Source organism: Echinococcus granulosus, assembly GCF_000524195.1.
Source record: "Echinococcus granulosus chromosome Unknown EG_S00056, whole genome shotgun sequence".
NCBI classification, from domain to species: Eukaryota; Metazoa; Platyhelminthes; class Cestoda; order Cyclophyllidea; family Taeniidae; genus Echinococcus; species Echinococcus granulosus.
This window is the reverse complement of record NW_020170436.1, coordinates 34,807-51,058: the sequence shown is the minus strand read 5'-3', so window position 1 is coordinate 51,058 and position 16,252 is coordinate 34,807. Positions and strand designations below refer to the sequence as shown.

The window sequence follows — 16,252 nt, the reverse complement described above, 5'->3', positions numbered from 1 at the left end:
ACTTTCTTTGGAGTTAATCACCCTCGAGTGGGCATCACTTTCCCTATTCCTCTACAGTTCACGCTTTCCGATCATCATTAGTTGTGATCGCGAGATTAGCACAACATGCCAAAAAACAACCTGAGGAATCGCATGCTTCCTGGCACCACCCGTCCCCACACTCGCCACAAGATGGGAAGCGATGCCCTCGTGATGCAACGCACAGGGTTGACAACCCGTAAAAGCATCACTTTTGTCGAGTAGAAGGAGACCTGAGGCACCACGAATTGGTAGGCTCCTTCCTTACCCCGGTCAATGCTCTTCGCTGGGGCTAATGCCATTAACCGGGGCGGACTGCTTTTGAAGGGGGTGACTTTACATTCGAAAAATCAGCTAAAGGCATGCTTGAAAACGGTAGTGTTCATTTCTTTAGACCTGTCGTCAAAATACCAAATATATCAGGCGCTAATAAATTGGTTCTGTTATTCTTTCTCAGGGAAGGGAATAATAGTTCAAATTCCATTTAAAATGTCAAAATAACCATTAGAAGGTACGCTTGGGCCTTCAGTCAGTAGGATGGTAGGGGATTTCGCTTCGTGTTTTGTTCTCCAGACAGTACGGTTTCTGATAGCAATCCTACCACTCTGGTGTTGTGGCGACACCCACTGCATTGTCTTCAGTTGCCTAGACCCTCATATGCGTTTACCTACCGGCAATGACGCTACGTCAGTGGTGAGCAAAGTCGGTCCACACCGAAACGTGGTACATCTGTTCCTCCCACCTCCCCCTTCACTGGATACAAAATTTAAAGGTCATTTAATCTGTGAAGATTTGTAATAAAGGGCGGTTAAAGGCACGTCGACTTGTGGTTCTCGTCCAAAGAGCTCATTCGGAAGGAATAAGAGCCAACTTGAAGGGATCAAAAGAGCAGCAACAGTGTGTTAAACCATGATCTGGTGGCATGACACCCTCTTACCGCTGAAAGCAACGAGCGAAGTTGATATGCTAGCCGTGTAGCGTCGACCAGCGGTTGATGTTATTTTTCAAGCGACTTTATCTCATCCATCTCGCCTGACAAGGCACGTTAGGTCTATCAACCGCACCGGTATCCAGAGCATTAAAAAAAACTACTGACGGAGCAGGCATCATTCTTTCCATCAGGCTCGTTTTTGTCCCTCGGTTGATTGCACTTTTCAAGAGGGATCTTGTCAGCCGGATCAATGAGATACCCGCGATTTGGCAAGACAAAAAGGCCAAATGAAGTGTGGTAAGAGTATAGTTTATTTAGAGTCTACTCTATCTCTCAATGCCCTGGCCATTCAGGGAATGTCCTTCTGTCATGTGTGACAGTCGCATCCCAGGTCGCCGTCGTCATTGACATCTTTCAAAGAAAACCATGACGTCGTAAATTGTACTGATCTCTGATCTATTTGACCTTCACATGTAAACATCAACTTTTTTTTTTCATTTTGGACAAAATTTCTGACATGCTGTACAATCCTTCGCCTTTTATAAGTCTTCCACATTTTTATCTCTAAACCCAAAGTCGTCAGTATAATTTCATGAATACTTCCTACTGTTTCCATTAAGCGGCTTCGAAATTTCCGCTTCATTTTATGGCTGTAGTGGTGGCGGGCTCTGCGCTCATCACATCAGCACAGGTACTTTTTCAGGGGTTTACTCACCTCCTTAGGGGAGAGAACTTTGGCCCTACGCCGGGTACACACTACAGATGGAGATGAGTTTGCACACCCTTTGAGTGATAGATGACGCAATTTGCACAAAGGCCATCTTCAAAGTCAAGTGAGGGCTCAGACCAAGCTCTGAGAGGAGTTGGTGTACCAGCCTGAATAGGTGACAATATAAGGCGAGATGCAACGAATTATGCTTCCTCCTCTCTTCACCAATTTATCAGGTCATCAATTGTCTGAAATGGAGGTGCACTGCCTTGAAATGACTACAAGCTAGAAGTTGTGAAAGCATTTGTCCCAGAAAGCGGTTTTGCATTTTATAAGTCAGGCTTTTACAGGCTGAGTTCACGCGAAACCGGGACTGTGCGTACTGAAGAAGGAAGAACGATAATGTAAGTGGCTGGCATTTCGAAATTGTATTTCTCCATGTTTACCGCAGCAATAGGCCCATTCATCTTTTGTACAGCTTCTCGATAGGCTACACATAGATCAAATGTGTATGATGAGACGTTGCACCGGCCAAATGAATGATCGTGGAATTGATTGTTGAGGTTGTAGACCAGGAAGAGGCCTTATTGCTGCTCGTTTTGGAGTGCTGACACCAACGACTAAGTTTACTATCTAAAGTTGCCTGTAGAAACATTTATTCGTCGGTGGAGATAATTCTTCACCATCACCCGTAGGTTTCGGTGCCAGCTGTACCACTGGTACCTGTCAACTTGATGAAAGGTGTGACTGAGCTGACCCACTTGCAATAACATACACTTGGCAGTAGCGAATACTTAGAGCGTCACCACAGAAGCAGGCCTTCCTGAATGCGAAGGATGTCTAATACCGCCTCCCAAATTCACATATTTTTGCAATTTGGAGCAAAAGTCGGGCAAATTTTATTAACTAAAAACCTGCGGGGAAGAAAAAGATAACTGCCTAGGAATGTTTTAGATCAATGTGCATACCTGTCTCAGATTGAGACAGCTAGGGAGCCCCTAAAAGTGACACCGAAAGGAGAGTAAAAAGGCGCCATCAAATGAGTTGTCTATTTTTGTTTGTTCTAGGAGGGCTCCAAAATGAAGTTTCATTTGGTTATCAACTGTTCTAAGCGTATGTGATTAGGAGCATCCTTTTGGACGGAGGTCTTCCATGCCGATAATGTGGGGGGACGGAGCCTGTTATGTGTGCTGGCTAGCTAATTGGATGGATGGATGGATGAATAGAGTCCCTTCGAGTGAGGATACCTCAGCGAGACTGCAAATCACAAAATCTTCCAGGATGGTTGAGGAGCTCCTTCACCAATGAATGAAGGTATCTCAAGTAAACCTGTAAGGAAATTTCGTCTATTTGATCACTAACAAAGAGAAAGACCCCAATGGCTCAGTATACCCTCCATGAATTCATTTTCACCTCAAAATAGACCTGGGTTTCACTTGGACATGAGAAAACAAAATGTATTAACCCTTTGCTACCTCAACGAGTTGTCAAAAAGGAGACTGGAGGCTGCATCCACATTGGGAAGACAACATCGATGCGCACGAGTGTCATATCGTGGGCCAATGAGTTTAGCGCCCACCTTGGTACTACATTTGGCCATTTAGATACTGAGTGGACCGGCCAAATGATGCAGTAAATTTCTTTGTCCATCCATTACCTCATCTCATGTGAACTTTTACTTATTCAGCAGACAACCAACTTCCTCATTCCACCTTAAAACATCACATATTTATAGCAGACTAGCAAAAATTCCACGCATTGGGACAAACCACAAAGCATCAAAAAATTCCATTGTGACAAATGCACTTTTGACCTTGCAGAAGCATGAACCATGCGGACAAATTGTTTTTAGGCATGTTGTGCTAATCTCGCAATCACAACTAATGATGATTAGAAAGTGTGAACTGTAGCGAGATATGGGAAGTGATACCTACCCTAGGGTGATTAACTCCAAAGAAAGTAAAAGGAAGGGGAGGAGGAGGAGGAGGTGGGGGAGGGGGAGGAGGAGAACATTGAATCCCCATATAACTAAGATTGCTTGTGATTTCTCCTACATCACACAGAATAAGATGCTTTTTTCTATCCAGTGGCCTACTTCCGGAGGCAGGAATTATTCATAAATAAGCTAGATAACAGAACAACTGCACTTTCCAGCCGTCATGAAAAGTCTCTCGTAGATCGCTGGAAAGTGTTATCTTACATTGTTAATAATATTTTGTTCGTGCACAGTATCCCACGAGTCATTGCTCCTTCGAGCAGCTAAAAGGAGTGGGAATCCTGGCAAGAAAGGTAAAAAGTTCGCTATGAGGTTGCTTTGGGCTTGGTTTTTATCGCGTAGAACCTGGTGTGGACTCTTTTGCATTGGCAAAGCTTATTTCCTTTCCAATTCAAGTTACAACGGAAGCAAAGCGATTTAATAGACTGTAAAGTGCGGGCATCTCGAGGCAACTTTTGGATACTCCTCTTCTCTTGGTCTTGTCATCCATTCATCCTTTGCCGGTTATGTATAGGACCCTGTGCCACAAACGCATCGCGAATCTCTAGGCTGGACTCAACAGTCATCACTTTTTGCAGTTATCATTTTTAGTACTTTTTGAAGATCTTTAGTAGTCCCTTTGTTTCCGCGGTACTTCACGTTGGGGTAGTTACAAACTAAGTAACGCAGATTTGTTTCCCCTTCAGTTTTTTTATCTCTATGGTCTTAGCCATCTACAGATCTACTTTAAGGAATCGGTAAAAGCTAGCCCAATTCCCTCGAGGGTTAAAAGACATCCAACATCCCTCATCGTGCTGCTACCTTTGAGGAGGTTGGAAGGCGTACGAGTGTATTAAAGGGTTACGAGACGAGTGCCACACGGCTTTAACACCACCAGCGAGTGGGTCATTTGGCGGGAGACCGGAAAGATCCATGAATTACTCCACCTATTGGCCACTCAGACGCCCATCCCCTTAAAGCGCCCTTACATTAGGTGATCTCTGACACTGGCAAGAGTTTGCTAGTGGTCAGGAAGGATCGCGTAGAGCCCACAGCACAAGTGCTATTTACCAGTATAGCGGTGACATGTGCCAGGAGAAGTCTGGAAATGCCACTATATTTTTGGCAAGGGAGGACTGACAGCGTAAATATGAATGTGTACAAGGGACGTACAAGTCAAACTGGGACCTGTACTTTTTCAGGTTTACTATGGGACACAAATATGGCGGGATTGCGTACCATGACAGACCAGAGTAATCGTTTGGGAAGACCGCTGTGAGGAAGCGTCTTCCTGACAAGGCGTCAAATTTGATTCCTCCGATAGGCGTTAGTACCTACGAGCGCACAGTATACTGCGGTGCTAGAGTGTTCAGCCAGATCAAGGCAATTTTGTGCTCACCAACACAGCAGGTACTCCTTTAGACGTTCTGCCATCGCATTGAATGTCAGGTAATGATATACATTCCAACGCTGTGCAAATGCACATGGAAGCGTCGAGAACAGTCATTTTTTCACGAACAGTTAGGCTGCTTTGAATGTCGGGCTGTTCAACCGCAGCTACAATTTCCCACCCAAATGCTTGGAAGAATGTGATAATACAGCGCCGAAAGAAACAACGTGACAATTTGACCTCTCCTTCCATGAATTCAAAACCCCTGTAAGCTGCACTGCACCAATTCAACTCTTTAGACGATTGAGATCTTCCTCCACCAGCGATCGCAAAAGCATTCAAAGAGCCACTCGACTGCATTACTGTATAATGACCTCCAAGCAAAAAGGTCCTTCAAAAGCCTAGCATTTGCTCAATTTTTACTGCATTTTAATAGATAGGTGGGTGAAGCGTCCCAGGCCGTTGAAGAAGCCTCAATAAGTTAAGAGAGTGGAGAAAACCATGTTTCAATAACGTGGGAGAGAGTTAGGAGGCCATCAGTATGGCCCGACGGCTAAGTCTTAGGCGTAAAAATACAACCTGCGGAGATTGAAGTGTTCATGTAGTTAAAAAAAGCGTCAAATCACTGCGACAGAAGAGAAACAACTCAACACTAAAGGAGCAGCTAACTCCAGACTAATGTCCCTTCCAGGGATTCAGGCCGAGTTTATTTAGAGCCACCGATTGTCCGCGCAGAGGTCCACTAGGATAGCAGTGACCCCAAAAACCAAGCAGTAAGGCCGAATAACTAGAAGTGGATTTCAAGTCTAATTTTGATAGCCATATCCTTCAAGAACTTGGACGAATGTTGCTCCTAAAGACTCCTAATGCAAAAGAGAGCTCTTGAAGACCGTCTGTTAGCAAGGCTTTGCACCTTCCTCTCCAGGCTGCAGAAATCACAAACAAACAGCCGAAAAACGCTCTCATTGTTGTAACTCCTTGGACCACTGCGTTTGAGGTCTCGCTGAGAAGGTTCACAGTGCCCGAGTGTCTTTGATGTGGTCCACAGCTATTCCACGACCGTGATCTTCTGAGGCGGCAGTCCTTCGGCAACCTCACTGTAGGCAATACTCCCCTAATTCAGTAGTCATATGCCTTTAAAATACCTCAATAACTCCCCACTTACCCGGAGAGCTACTTCAAAAAAGCTTAAAATGATTTGCTCAAATTAAACCTACAAGAAGGAACTGAATTTGGTGGCCACATACCTTTGAGACCACCCCTAAAGATGCTACTTAAAAAGTCAGTAATAAATAGCAATCTTGAATGCGGAATCTCTTAATGTACATCATGTGGGCGCGTGTACGTGTGTGTAATTGGCTTGTGACCGTTTGAGTTCACGTGTGAATATTTCAGGACAGTTTCACTTGGGTACCGCTCACGTCAAGGCCTCTTTCGCCTTCAACGTTATTTGTCTTTGTCACGTCTTCCTTCTCGTGATTCTTCTGCTGAGCATTTCCTTCTCCTTTCGCCTTCTCCGCTTCCTCCTCGTCATCGTCGTCGTCACCTTCGTCTTCAGTTATCGAGCGGCAGGCGAGGAGGTCTCTTATTTTCAATCCGGGAGGCGCCTTAGCTTGACGTCGCAACTCGGCTTCAACCAGGGCACGCTGCGACTGGAGATCCTCAAGATCATTTTCAGCAGAATCTTCGGTTACCTCTGCCCCGTTAGTCGAGTCTTTGTCAATGGAAGAACTTCGTCCGATGTAGCCATGCTGAAAAACAGGGAAGCGGAGAACGAAACGGTTAAAGTCTAACGGTCTGCCAAACCTTAATGGATTTCTACCCGGACACATACACCCTGAAAAGGTCTTCAAGGCGGTGTGAGGCGATAAAATGATAGCACATCTGACTAAAACCCTGAATTTCTTGTCTAGACACATAGTCTCAGCGTGGACTCGCAACAACCTAATCCCATGACCTGTGGAAGGTCACAAGACCTGTGGGCTACTACTCCTGGACAGACGCTTCCATCACTAGCGATTGGTGCTTGGAGAACACTTTATGTGGAGCATTGAGATGTGCGAAGCCAGCAAGTTTCCACAATTTGCCCCATAAAGTAAATTCAAAGGAATCTCCTCTTCCAGATGGCCCTCATTCCTGGACAGCGCAGAAGGGTGATTATGGAAAGGCAACTGAGGACGTTGTTCAACAAAGCGGGACGGAGAGGGAGATATGCAACAGAAGGATATCACATCCTCTCCAAAAGCACTTAGTCACTTTTTCTGTCTACCTACGAGAAAATTCTCTTCATTTGTGGATTTCTTCTCCAAAATTACCATCAAATTTTTGGACACTTGTTAAAGTGTCTCCTGTTAAAATGATTGGAATTTTCCTGCCTCATTTTTTTGTAAAAACGCTAATTGAAGGGAAAAAACAATTTACAAATTTCATCCAGATTAATTAGGGGTTTGCGCGACATTCGTGGGGCTAAAAATTCGCCCCGCCCGATAATTTTTGGGCATATGAGGGCCTACAACCATTTGGGTAGGCTCTTCAACCTCCAAAATTTAGATCCAATCGGGGTCTTGGTGTCTTGGCATCGCCGTTGGTATCCGCAGTATTGAAGTCATGTCATACGCCAACAGCCACCATTTTTGCCCTCGTGGCATGCCTCCCTACTGAAGCAGGGCATCAGAACCCCTTGACATTGGAGTAGCCTGATGTAGCTCCGTTGATCTTGCCAGTAGAGGATTTAAAAGTCTCCCATTTTTGAATGGGTCAGTGCATTGAAACCAATCACTCATGAATGTGGCCACCAAAAGAGGATGCACAGAGCAGTGAAGGGCTGTTTGCTGTACTTGATGACCTGTCACGCAAATCCGCTGCTCCCCAAACCGCAAATGGGTGAATGTGGCGGAGCTAGTGGAACCAGTAATCCATGCCTGAGCAGTTAAGGCAACCAACGGTTTTAAGGTGATCATTACGTGTTTAGGCCTGCTTTATATTAAGGAGTAATTACGACGACCACCCATCTACCATGCTAAGTCCACCACGGAGGGCTTGCAATAATCATTTCGTATTTCTAACCACCCACTTCTTCCTGTGCTACTACAGTAAGAGGAATAAGAGCGCCATCTCCGATGCTCCCACCGAGTGAAGTTGACGCTTGAAGGAACCAAACTCCAAGGCCATCTAATAAGAAACTCCAAAACAGCGCAAATTCGGTGGCACTCTGACATACACCACCAAAAGTGCTTCTTCGCAGCTCGTGAAAATACAATGTGATTCACTTGAGCAGAGTCACATATCCCTTCTGCTTTCCTTTCACTTCATTTCCACCTTCATCGCTCTGTTTTGCTTCCAGTGCGTAACTCTGAAAATTGGACCCGCACATACACACCTCCACGTCTTCTTCACTTCAATGCTATAGGAAGTGCCCACGTTAGTAGCCAACACTTCGGCACTACACACCAAGCACGAAGAAATACGGATTCTGTGATTCCACTTTATCTTCGGTCGAAAGAGGCGACGTTCCTCCCACGCATACAGACAGGATGGGGGCCAATGGTGCAGCTCTTAAGTGTTACAGCACTCCAGCCTAGATGTGCATGGGGCTCTGCGGCTCCTCTCCTCCACAGTGGCGTTCTTTACGAATTCTTCTGCTCTCATAATATCTTAAGGGACGATTCGATGACGTGTACCGCATAAGAACTTGTAACTCGCCTCCAACCTTTAACTTTAGCCATGACCGTCAAGTCCTATCCGCACCAGACGTCAAGCTAAGCAACTCCAATTTTGTGGTCTTGCCTGACATCACATCGTATTCATGTTGACGGTTTGTGAGCTTAAGTAAGTCAGGGTCGCATCCTCATCACTTTCACTGACTCTCACGGAGAATCTGCCGTCCTTCGGCTCACCCTCCCTGCGCCCGCAATCATTAGGTCGGTGGCTGTTTTTCAGCGTAGCCCGCTGCAATGACATTGAGTAACTTCCAAGGTCTGGTGCGATGCAATTGTTCATATCCGCTACGCAGCATAGATAGGCGAGTGGTGCAGTAGGGTATATGTTTACACCCGCTTCATCTGACAGGAAAGACAATCAAAGCTTCGAGGACGGTCAGCCAGTCGGTCTTCACACTGTCCTGACCTGACAAAGTCGTGCCCATCTGCGTACGCCATTTTCTGGACACAGGACACTTTGACAGCCACATTCATCACAGGCTAGAAGTACTACGTAGCAGTAAATGGTCAGTTAAAAGGCCACTACGAAGGAGATCGCTGAATAAAAGGCCGATGTGTGGACCTCGGAAAGGGGAAAATGGAATGTCCAGTATTTCAGATATACCACCCGCATCCTTGATATCAACCAGCTCAATAAATCCTTGCTGCTTCCAGAATGTACCTAGGGGAGGAGATCTCCTCCTCCTTCCCCTCGACCTCGAAAACCGGAAGAGAACTCTAGAACCGATTTCCCTTTCTTAAATCTCATTTAGATGTTGACTTCCAATTTATGTCGACACCTAAAATCTCGAACGTATTTTTGGAGCCTGAGATGGAGAGCTGCGATTCTTTGTGCCACTTGTGGGGTTGAGTTCATCACGAGGCTCTTGGAATGAGTGTAGGTGGAGTCAGAAAGGATGCAACGGAGACGCCTCTCCTCTGGAAGAGCTATCAAAGCCACTTTTTACCTAGCATTTGCAATCGGCCCATCGTTCTCTTCTTCCATTCCGTGCAAGTGATATCAAATGAAGCTCTCAAAATCTCTAAATGAGGCGGGAAAATCAGGCACTCCTTTCTCGTGTTTGTGATACTGCATGGAATTTTCTAGACAAATCCGGGGAACACTTGTGGAGTCGTGTGATATGTAGAATGACCCTTACTGAATGTGGGAGAAATGCCTCATTTACCGATGCGTATGACTGAAAGTCACCGCGTTCACTGGTGGTGTCACATATATGAGACGTTCCAAGTCACAATTCCGGTAGCAAGTAGAACAGTGGCTGTGGACGAAACAGGAAACTAAGTGCAGGTTTCTGATCTGACGAGAATAAGTGCGACTGCACTAAAAAACTGCAGTGTCAGATTTTCCTCTGGGACAGATCCTGAGAGCAAAACTGACGATAAAACTAAAGAAAGAAGTTCATAAATTTCTACCTTTTGGTTTATCTGCAACTCAATTGCAACAAATTTTAGGGGTGCTTTGTTTGACGGACTCAAAACATGTGAACTCATTGCCCCATAGCAAAACAAACGATCAGGATGTCATGATGTTACATTTGAGGAGATTTGCTTCGCTCGAAAAGCTGGATTTTATAAAAGAACAAGGAGGAAGCTCTTGGATTCCTACCCGTTGGTCGCATATCATAGTTCAATCGTTCAAGCAACATAAGCAGTCAAACCTTCCTTGAAATACCGTCTTTCAAAAGCTTTTAATCAGCCGGAAGTGATGGACAGTTTTTCAGGCACAGAATACCGGAAATTTATTTCGTGCTATTTCATGTAAAGCATGGACATCACCGCCAAAGGCTGTTCCAAATGATTGGAAAGACATGAGAGGGGATAAGTGAGTAGGTTCCTGATCCGTTCTCCCTAGATTGGTGCATCACTCAGACCTGTAGCAGTACACACTTCCAGGATTCGTTGATGGCTACACTGGATGCAGCTCGGTTTCAGCAGACGCAACTCAATGACTAGACAGCGTAAAAAGTGAGCTAGCCCAAATTCACCCTTCCCAAAACAAAGTGTCATGATTACATGCCGAAACTCCCGACTGATCTCTACAGCAGAAGCTTCAAATGCCAAAATAGGCGCTGCGGATGGATTTTAGATACCGAGATCCTGAACTAAAAGAACTCTTAACAAGGGGATCCCTCCCCCTTACTCCACGACGTACAGAAGGTTAGATTTCGCCTCTGCTTTACATCGCGTGGATCTTATAAGTACCTCGAAAATTACACAATTTTCCATTCATGCATCGCTCATTTATGGCTGTGGTGGCTGCGGATTCAATCGGGCTTCAAAACTACCCATGAGGGAGACCCATTGTGCAGTGTTCTCATGTACAAAGGGCAACATGCCGTGATGGCTTCTTTTTCGTATCAACCTGTCAGACTAGCCTGCAGAGAGACGATTTTATCTAGATGACTAACACCTTGACAGAGGAAGTGGTGTAGCGCAGTCGGCGAGTAGAGAATTCTAATGGTGCATACCCCAAATTTACACTGAAATTCACAATAAACCATGAGAAGTGTAGGATTCTCAAGGCGCGCGTTTTTCACTCTGAAAGAAAACTCGCTCTGGCTTGAGGCTGGATAATTAGGTTTTGGCATGTTTCCGTCTTCATGACAAGATATTAACATGACCGTAAAAAGGATACGCCTAAGAAGAAAAATTGACCACCACAGCCCCAATGGCCAGCAGTTTGCTTCAATCACTACCAACGGACTGAAGTAACAGAACGTCACGTATTTGAGACGTGCGGGCCTAGATAGCAAAAAAGCTGAGAAGCTGGCAGCAAAAGCACCAAGTGCCTATCGGTGGGTGAAACTCACATCGAGGCTGCATTGATGGAGAAGTTTTGCGGGCACTCGTTCACCATCGACGGAGATGGCTTGTCGAAGCCACTGCTTTCGTCGACTCTGTGAATCGGCCGAGCCTCTTCCGTCTGAGTCCTCCTCGTGAAGCGGTTCAGTAACCTCGGTAGGGGAGAGGAAGGGATCAGCCTCGTCTACGATGAAAGTTGTCTTGATGCGGTCTTCAAAACAGGGTTTTTGTTGCGACTTCCGGAAAGCCTTCGGTGACGGTGTCTGATCATGATCTGGAGGTCAGAAATTTCCAACTTTAGAGAGCATTCAATGGTGAAGAGAGAGAGGGATGTGAAACCGATGCCAAGGGTCTCGTTTATCGTGAGAATTTACGCATTAATGGGGCAATAATGAGGTGGGAGTTATAATCCTCCCTCAAGAGCCAATTAGGTGCTATTGTCTTTTAATTAATGCAAACCGTAAAGTGGGAAGCTTCCCCAAGATTTGCGAGAGGGCAGTGCTGACGGTCTTGGCTTCCTCAACTCTCTCTTCATTAACTGCTCTTGTTTTCTCTAGGTTCTTCCCTTTCCCTGATCTAAAAAGCATTCTCTTCTGGAAAAGAAAGTAACGACGACGATTTTTTGCCTGCAGAAGTACCTTTCACCAAGGAGTTTTCTAATGAGGATAAATGAAACCAGAGTGGTACGATTTGTCTGCTTGTCGAAGGAAAGGGAGAAGGGGCGAAATTATCCGGAAATACCCTTTTTTCATTAAACAATAAAAGAAGACGGAATTTGTGGCAGCAAGTTCGTTTCCTAAGACGTAAAAGAGAGTCGGCGAATAAATTCACCTCGCACGCAAAGACAGGCCACTCAAGGCCGTTAACCGGAGGATCTACTTGAGGGTTTTTTTTAGTGGGGAGAATTGACTCCTTTAAAAAGGGGAATTTCATATTTTCATTGCCTTAAAAAGGACCTATGAAATGTACAAAGAGGTTTTCACGGGGGATAAAGGCCCTCAGCAATTGTATTCATTTCCTTCCTCCAGTCCATCTGACTGTCCTACCTAATCCAATTTCCTCCTCCTCCAGTAATAAACAACTCTGGGTCGAAAAGTCGTGTAAAATGTGGGGTTTGCTGGGAATCAATTCACACCGACGGAGGATGCAGTCGATGAGGCACAGCGATAGGCAACTTTACAGCCATGGCCTAAAGATATTCAGGCTGCTAGATCTCAGATTCTTCCACGCCTTCCTTTTATTTACTCCACACAGTCCTACTGCTCCTTGTATGTGCATGGATTCGAGGATACTCATCAGCTCCGGTCTCCATGTCTCCAAATGGCACATCTTTCTCTGCCTCCAACCGACTTTCTGATATTTGATGGCTCCAATGTCGGGGTTTGGGGTTACTTGGCGTCAAATTAGTGCCTTTTTCTCAGACCGTGTTACAATTTCCAAATTTTTCACCTCCGATTTCTACTTTTTCGTAAAATCTGCGGATAATTAGGAAAGTCCCGAAAGCAATCTTACAAAGTCCAAAAAGCGGGCATTTTTCTCAAATACCCAAATTCTGCCCTACAAATCGACTCGTTTTAGGAGTTTGTAAGTCGTGATGATGATTAAGGAGGGTAGACAGGTGGGGTGAACTAAACCCTCATTTCTGATGAATGCACTGCATCCTTCAAGCTCCAAAAGCTGGCAAAGTGGAGTAACTCGGTAGAAAACAGAATATACTTAGAAGTAAAGAAGAAATTGTTAATCGGTAAGTGCGACGAATTAAACGTGCAAAATCGAGAGCTGCACACCTTTTGGGCTCTTAAAAATTGACCTGTACTTTGAATGAAACCTTCTCTTATTCTATTTCATTTTTCTTTTTGTACATTCTCACACGTAAAGTACGACCTCGCAACGAAGTGCGACGCTGCTGCAGCGCTTTTATTCTTTCTTTACCGCAACGGCTGTGTTTTTGGAATTCCATGGTGTCACTTTTATTTTGAGATTTGGAATTTATGGGAGGTTGCACGAATGGTAGTTTTTCCTACGCGCACGGCTGCATGATGCTGCTACAGCTGCCACGAATAACAGCTTTTGTCAGTAGAAACCCATGACCAGACTCCCCATAATTTGCAACTAGTAAGGTTAGCTTCATTATTGGGAAGAAATGATGGTGGCTGATTTTTCAACCAACTGGTGAGACACTATTCGGTGAATGTACCTTGATTATGTCAGGCACTCGGAAATAGGTTAGGGCAATTAAATGTAGATAAGTTTCTTGATGTTTGGGTTTCCAAAAGCCTACTAAAGGGGATGCGAAGTAAAAACTTCCGTAGGTGCTTAGGCGGACACTGAAAGTAGCAGTTTTTAAATAGGACTGGTTACCCACCATCCCGCCTCCATTTAATGGGGTGAAGTAGGATTCAACTGATCGTGAGTGTGACCAAAGTAAACTAATAGTTTAATAAGCGCAGCTGCCACTGTCCGCGGTTAGATGAAGACGGATTTATACCATACATTACTAAACTCTGGGATGAAGAGTAGAAAAAAAACCCAGACTGTGTACAAAGCTGGGTCTGATATAGTAAGAAAATTGTTTTAAAGTGCATCCAGTTTCATTCAATGCTATACCTTGGGCTAAATGTAACAGGATCTGTGTTAGGATCATCAACAAGGGCAGAAAGGATTGCACACTGTTTTACTCTCCCAGTGTTGAAGTAAATAATGATTCTATGAGCATAAAGGTCACCGCGAAAATGAGATAATATATGGCTAGCAGCACAAATCAGGCTACACAATTTTTGAAAAAACCGGACGTTGGCAGATGATTTAGCATAAAGAGAGGTATTTACCACGTCTCACTTAAGCAATTTGTCAACAGAGCTGACAAAAAAAGAAAACTTTGGTATTAGTTATGAAGACACAACACACTTTGATGGTCCTTTAGCTGAGTTACACATAGTCCAGCAATAACATAGGCACCTTTCAAGTCATTCAGAGTACTACTATAATATTATACACCTAAGGTTTCATGGCGCATCTTGTAAAACACAGTGATGAAAAAAGCATTAATCGGAGCATATTTATATAAAATTAAAAAGGACTGATGTGAATAAACAAAAGATACTGACTAGACCAGTTCAGGTCTTCGATAGTCTACCAAAAGACAGGGTTCTCAGGAAGAATAAAAATTTCGTTTCGAACAATACGGTCTAGTATTCACGAAAACTTCAGTTGCGCAATGCAAAACCAACGGGCAAGAAAAGTTAAAAATGTATAAATCCCAATGGTATGAGGAATCACGATATGAGATAAGAACTGGTAATTATGCAGGCATGAAACATTCCTACATAAGGTAACATTATAAATGTTGTTGAAATTCGTAAAGCGTGGCAACCAAAAAGTAAAGCCTACTTAATCCTAACGGTTTTCGCAGGATGCTCTTCTCAGGGAAGTGTTTTACTCCTTTCATAGCAAAGCATCTATTTCACCTAACACTGATATTCCAATCCTGTGGCACTCTTCTATTAAATCATTAAACGTGGTATTAACAAATATAAACAAATTCCCTAGGTCATACATATAAAAGCAAAATCCAAAAAGTAACGCATATGACACCAAATAACCCAAAAATTTTATTTAGTTACGAACTAAATGGTGTTATTACAGAGTGCATGGGATGATACCTCTGCACTACTAGATGCAACAATAATCATAAAATAGCCAATTTGAATGAAGTTTGCGGATACTGAAATGTACCACCAAGACAAAGAATAGGCATAGAATTTTTTAAAGCTGACATTGACCCTAGGTAGAAAATAAAATCCGACCCTATTGTAATGATTTGGGTGTTTAGCTCCCAGTTTTCGTGGAAGAGTTACCCGGTCTCCTGGTCATTGTAATTTCAACAGACGAGCTGATCTCTAAGCCATACCTGTAGTCTCAGACCTCCCTAAATGTTAACAATATGTTCTGCTCATATATTGTGTCTTTCTTTGGGAAGTCTCGGGGCAATGCATTGCATAGCCTTGGTTTTATTTACGCATTCACAAAGCCCAATTTATAAAATGTGTCTCAATTTAGCTTTTTTACTCGTTCCAAAAGTATGTAAGCTGCAAAGTTTGGAACGCGTTACATAGGGTGCTTAGTCTATATATGCTCATTGACATGGAAGCAATGCTTTTAAAAATTAGCAGCTCATTTACAGTGCAGATGTTATTCGAGCTTGACTTTTGATTTTGAACAAAAAGGCAAGACTTAGCCTTGTTTCATATTTTCCAGCACATGATGTCAGCCACCTGAGTCAAATTCTTGAAGCACCTACTATCGGTGGTTCGGATGTAATCAGGTTTTGCTTTTATTTTTTTTTTAACTTGACTTACTGAACTGCAGTCCAGCGTCTTAGCCAAAATTTCGAAAGACATACTAATAATGCAATACATACGTTGTTTTAATGTACCTTTTAGGGAGGAGGCAAGCATAAAATTGGAACCTCGCGGTCGAATTGTCCTCCCCCGCACCTAGTGACTACTGTAGCGTCCCGAGACTCCCTGAAGACGAAAGAAGACAAAATACTCGGGCAGAATATATATATTCAGCACGGAGAAGGTGTCTGGGCTATTGGCACGGCCCAAAAGGCCAGCCCACCCAGCGAGGTACAAGGGGGCTAATTCGAAGTACAAAAGTGGCGCCTCATCAGAACCGAGGGATAAACCACTATCGTATTACATAG

At 44.1% G+C, this 16,252-nt stretch overlaps 2 protein-coding genes across 2 annotated transcripts in view; both read right to left on the bottom strand. All coding sequences in view use genetic code 11, as the record gives it.

The window, feature by feature from the left end:
* EGR_06380 (hypothetical protein) overlaps positions 1-1,565 on the bottom strand; it is a gene marked incomplete at both ends in the record, with an annotated part of 3,405 nt that extends 1,840 nt beyond the window's left edge. Inside the window, one exon of the mRNA XM_024495629.1 lies at positions 1,359-1,565. Coding sequence (XP_024349905.1) covers positions 1,359-1,565 — 207 coding nt within the window. The remainder of the gene's footprint in view (positions 1-1,358) is intronic.
* Positions 1,566-6,414: 4,849 nt separating this feature from the next.
* EGR_06379 (hypothetical protein) lies at positions 6,415-12,856 on the bottom strand (the record flags this gene model as incomplete). The annotated part of the gene is made up of 4 exons (XM_024495628.1): positions 6,415-6,774; positions 8,888-8,971; positions 11,553-11,818; positions 12,805-12,856. The coding sequence occupies 4 exons, from the start codon at positions 12,854-12,856 to the stop codon at positions 6,415-6,417; spliced, it is 762 nt and encodes a 253-aa protein (XP_024349904.1).
* Positions 12,857-16,252: the final 3,396 nt, after the last annotated feature.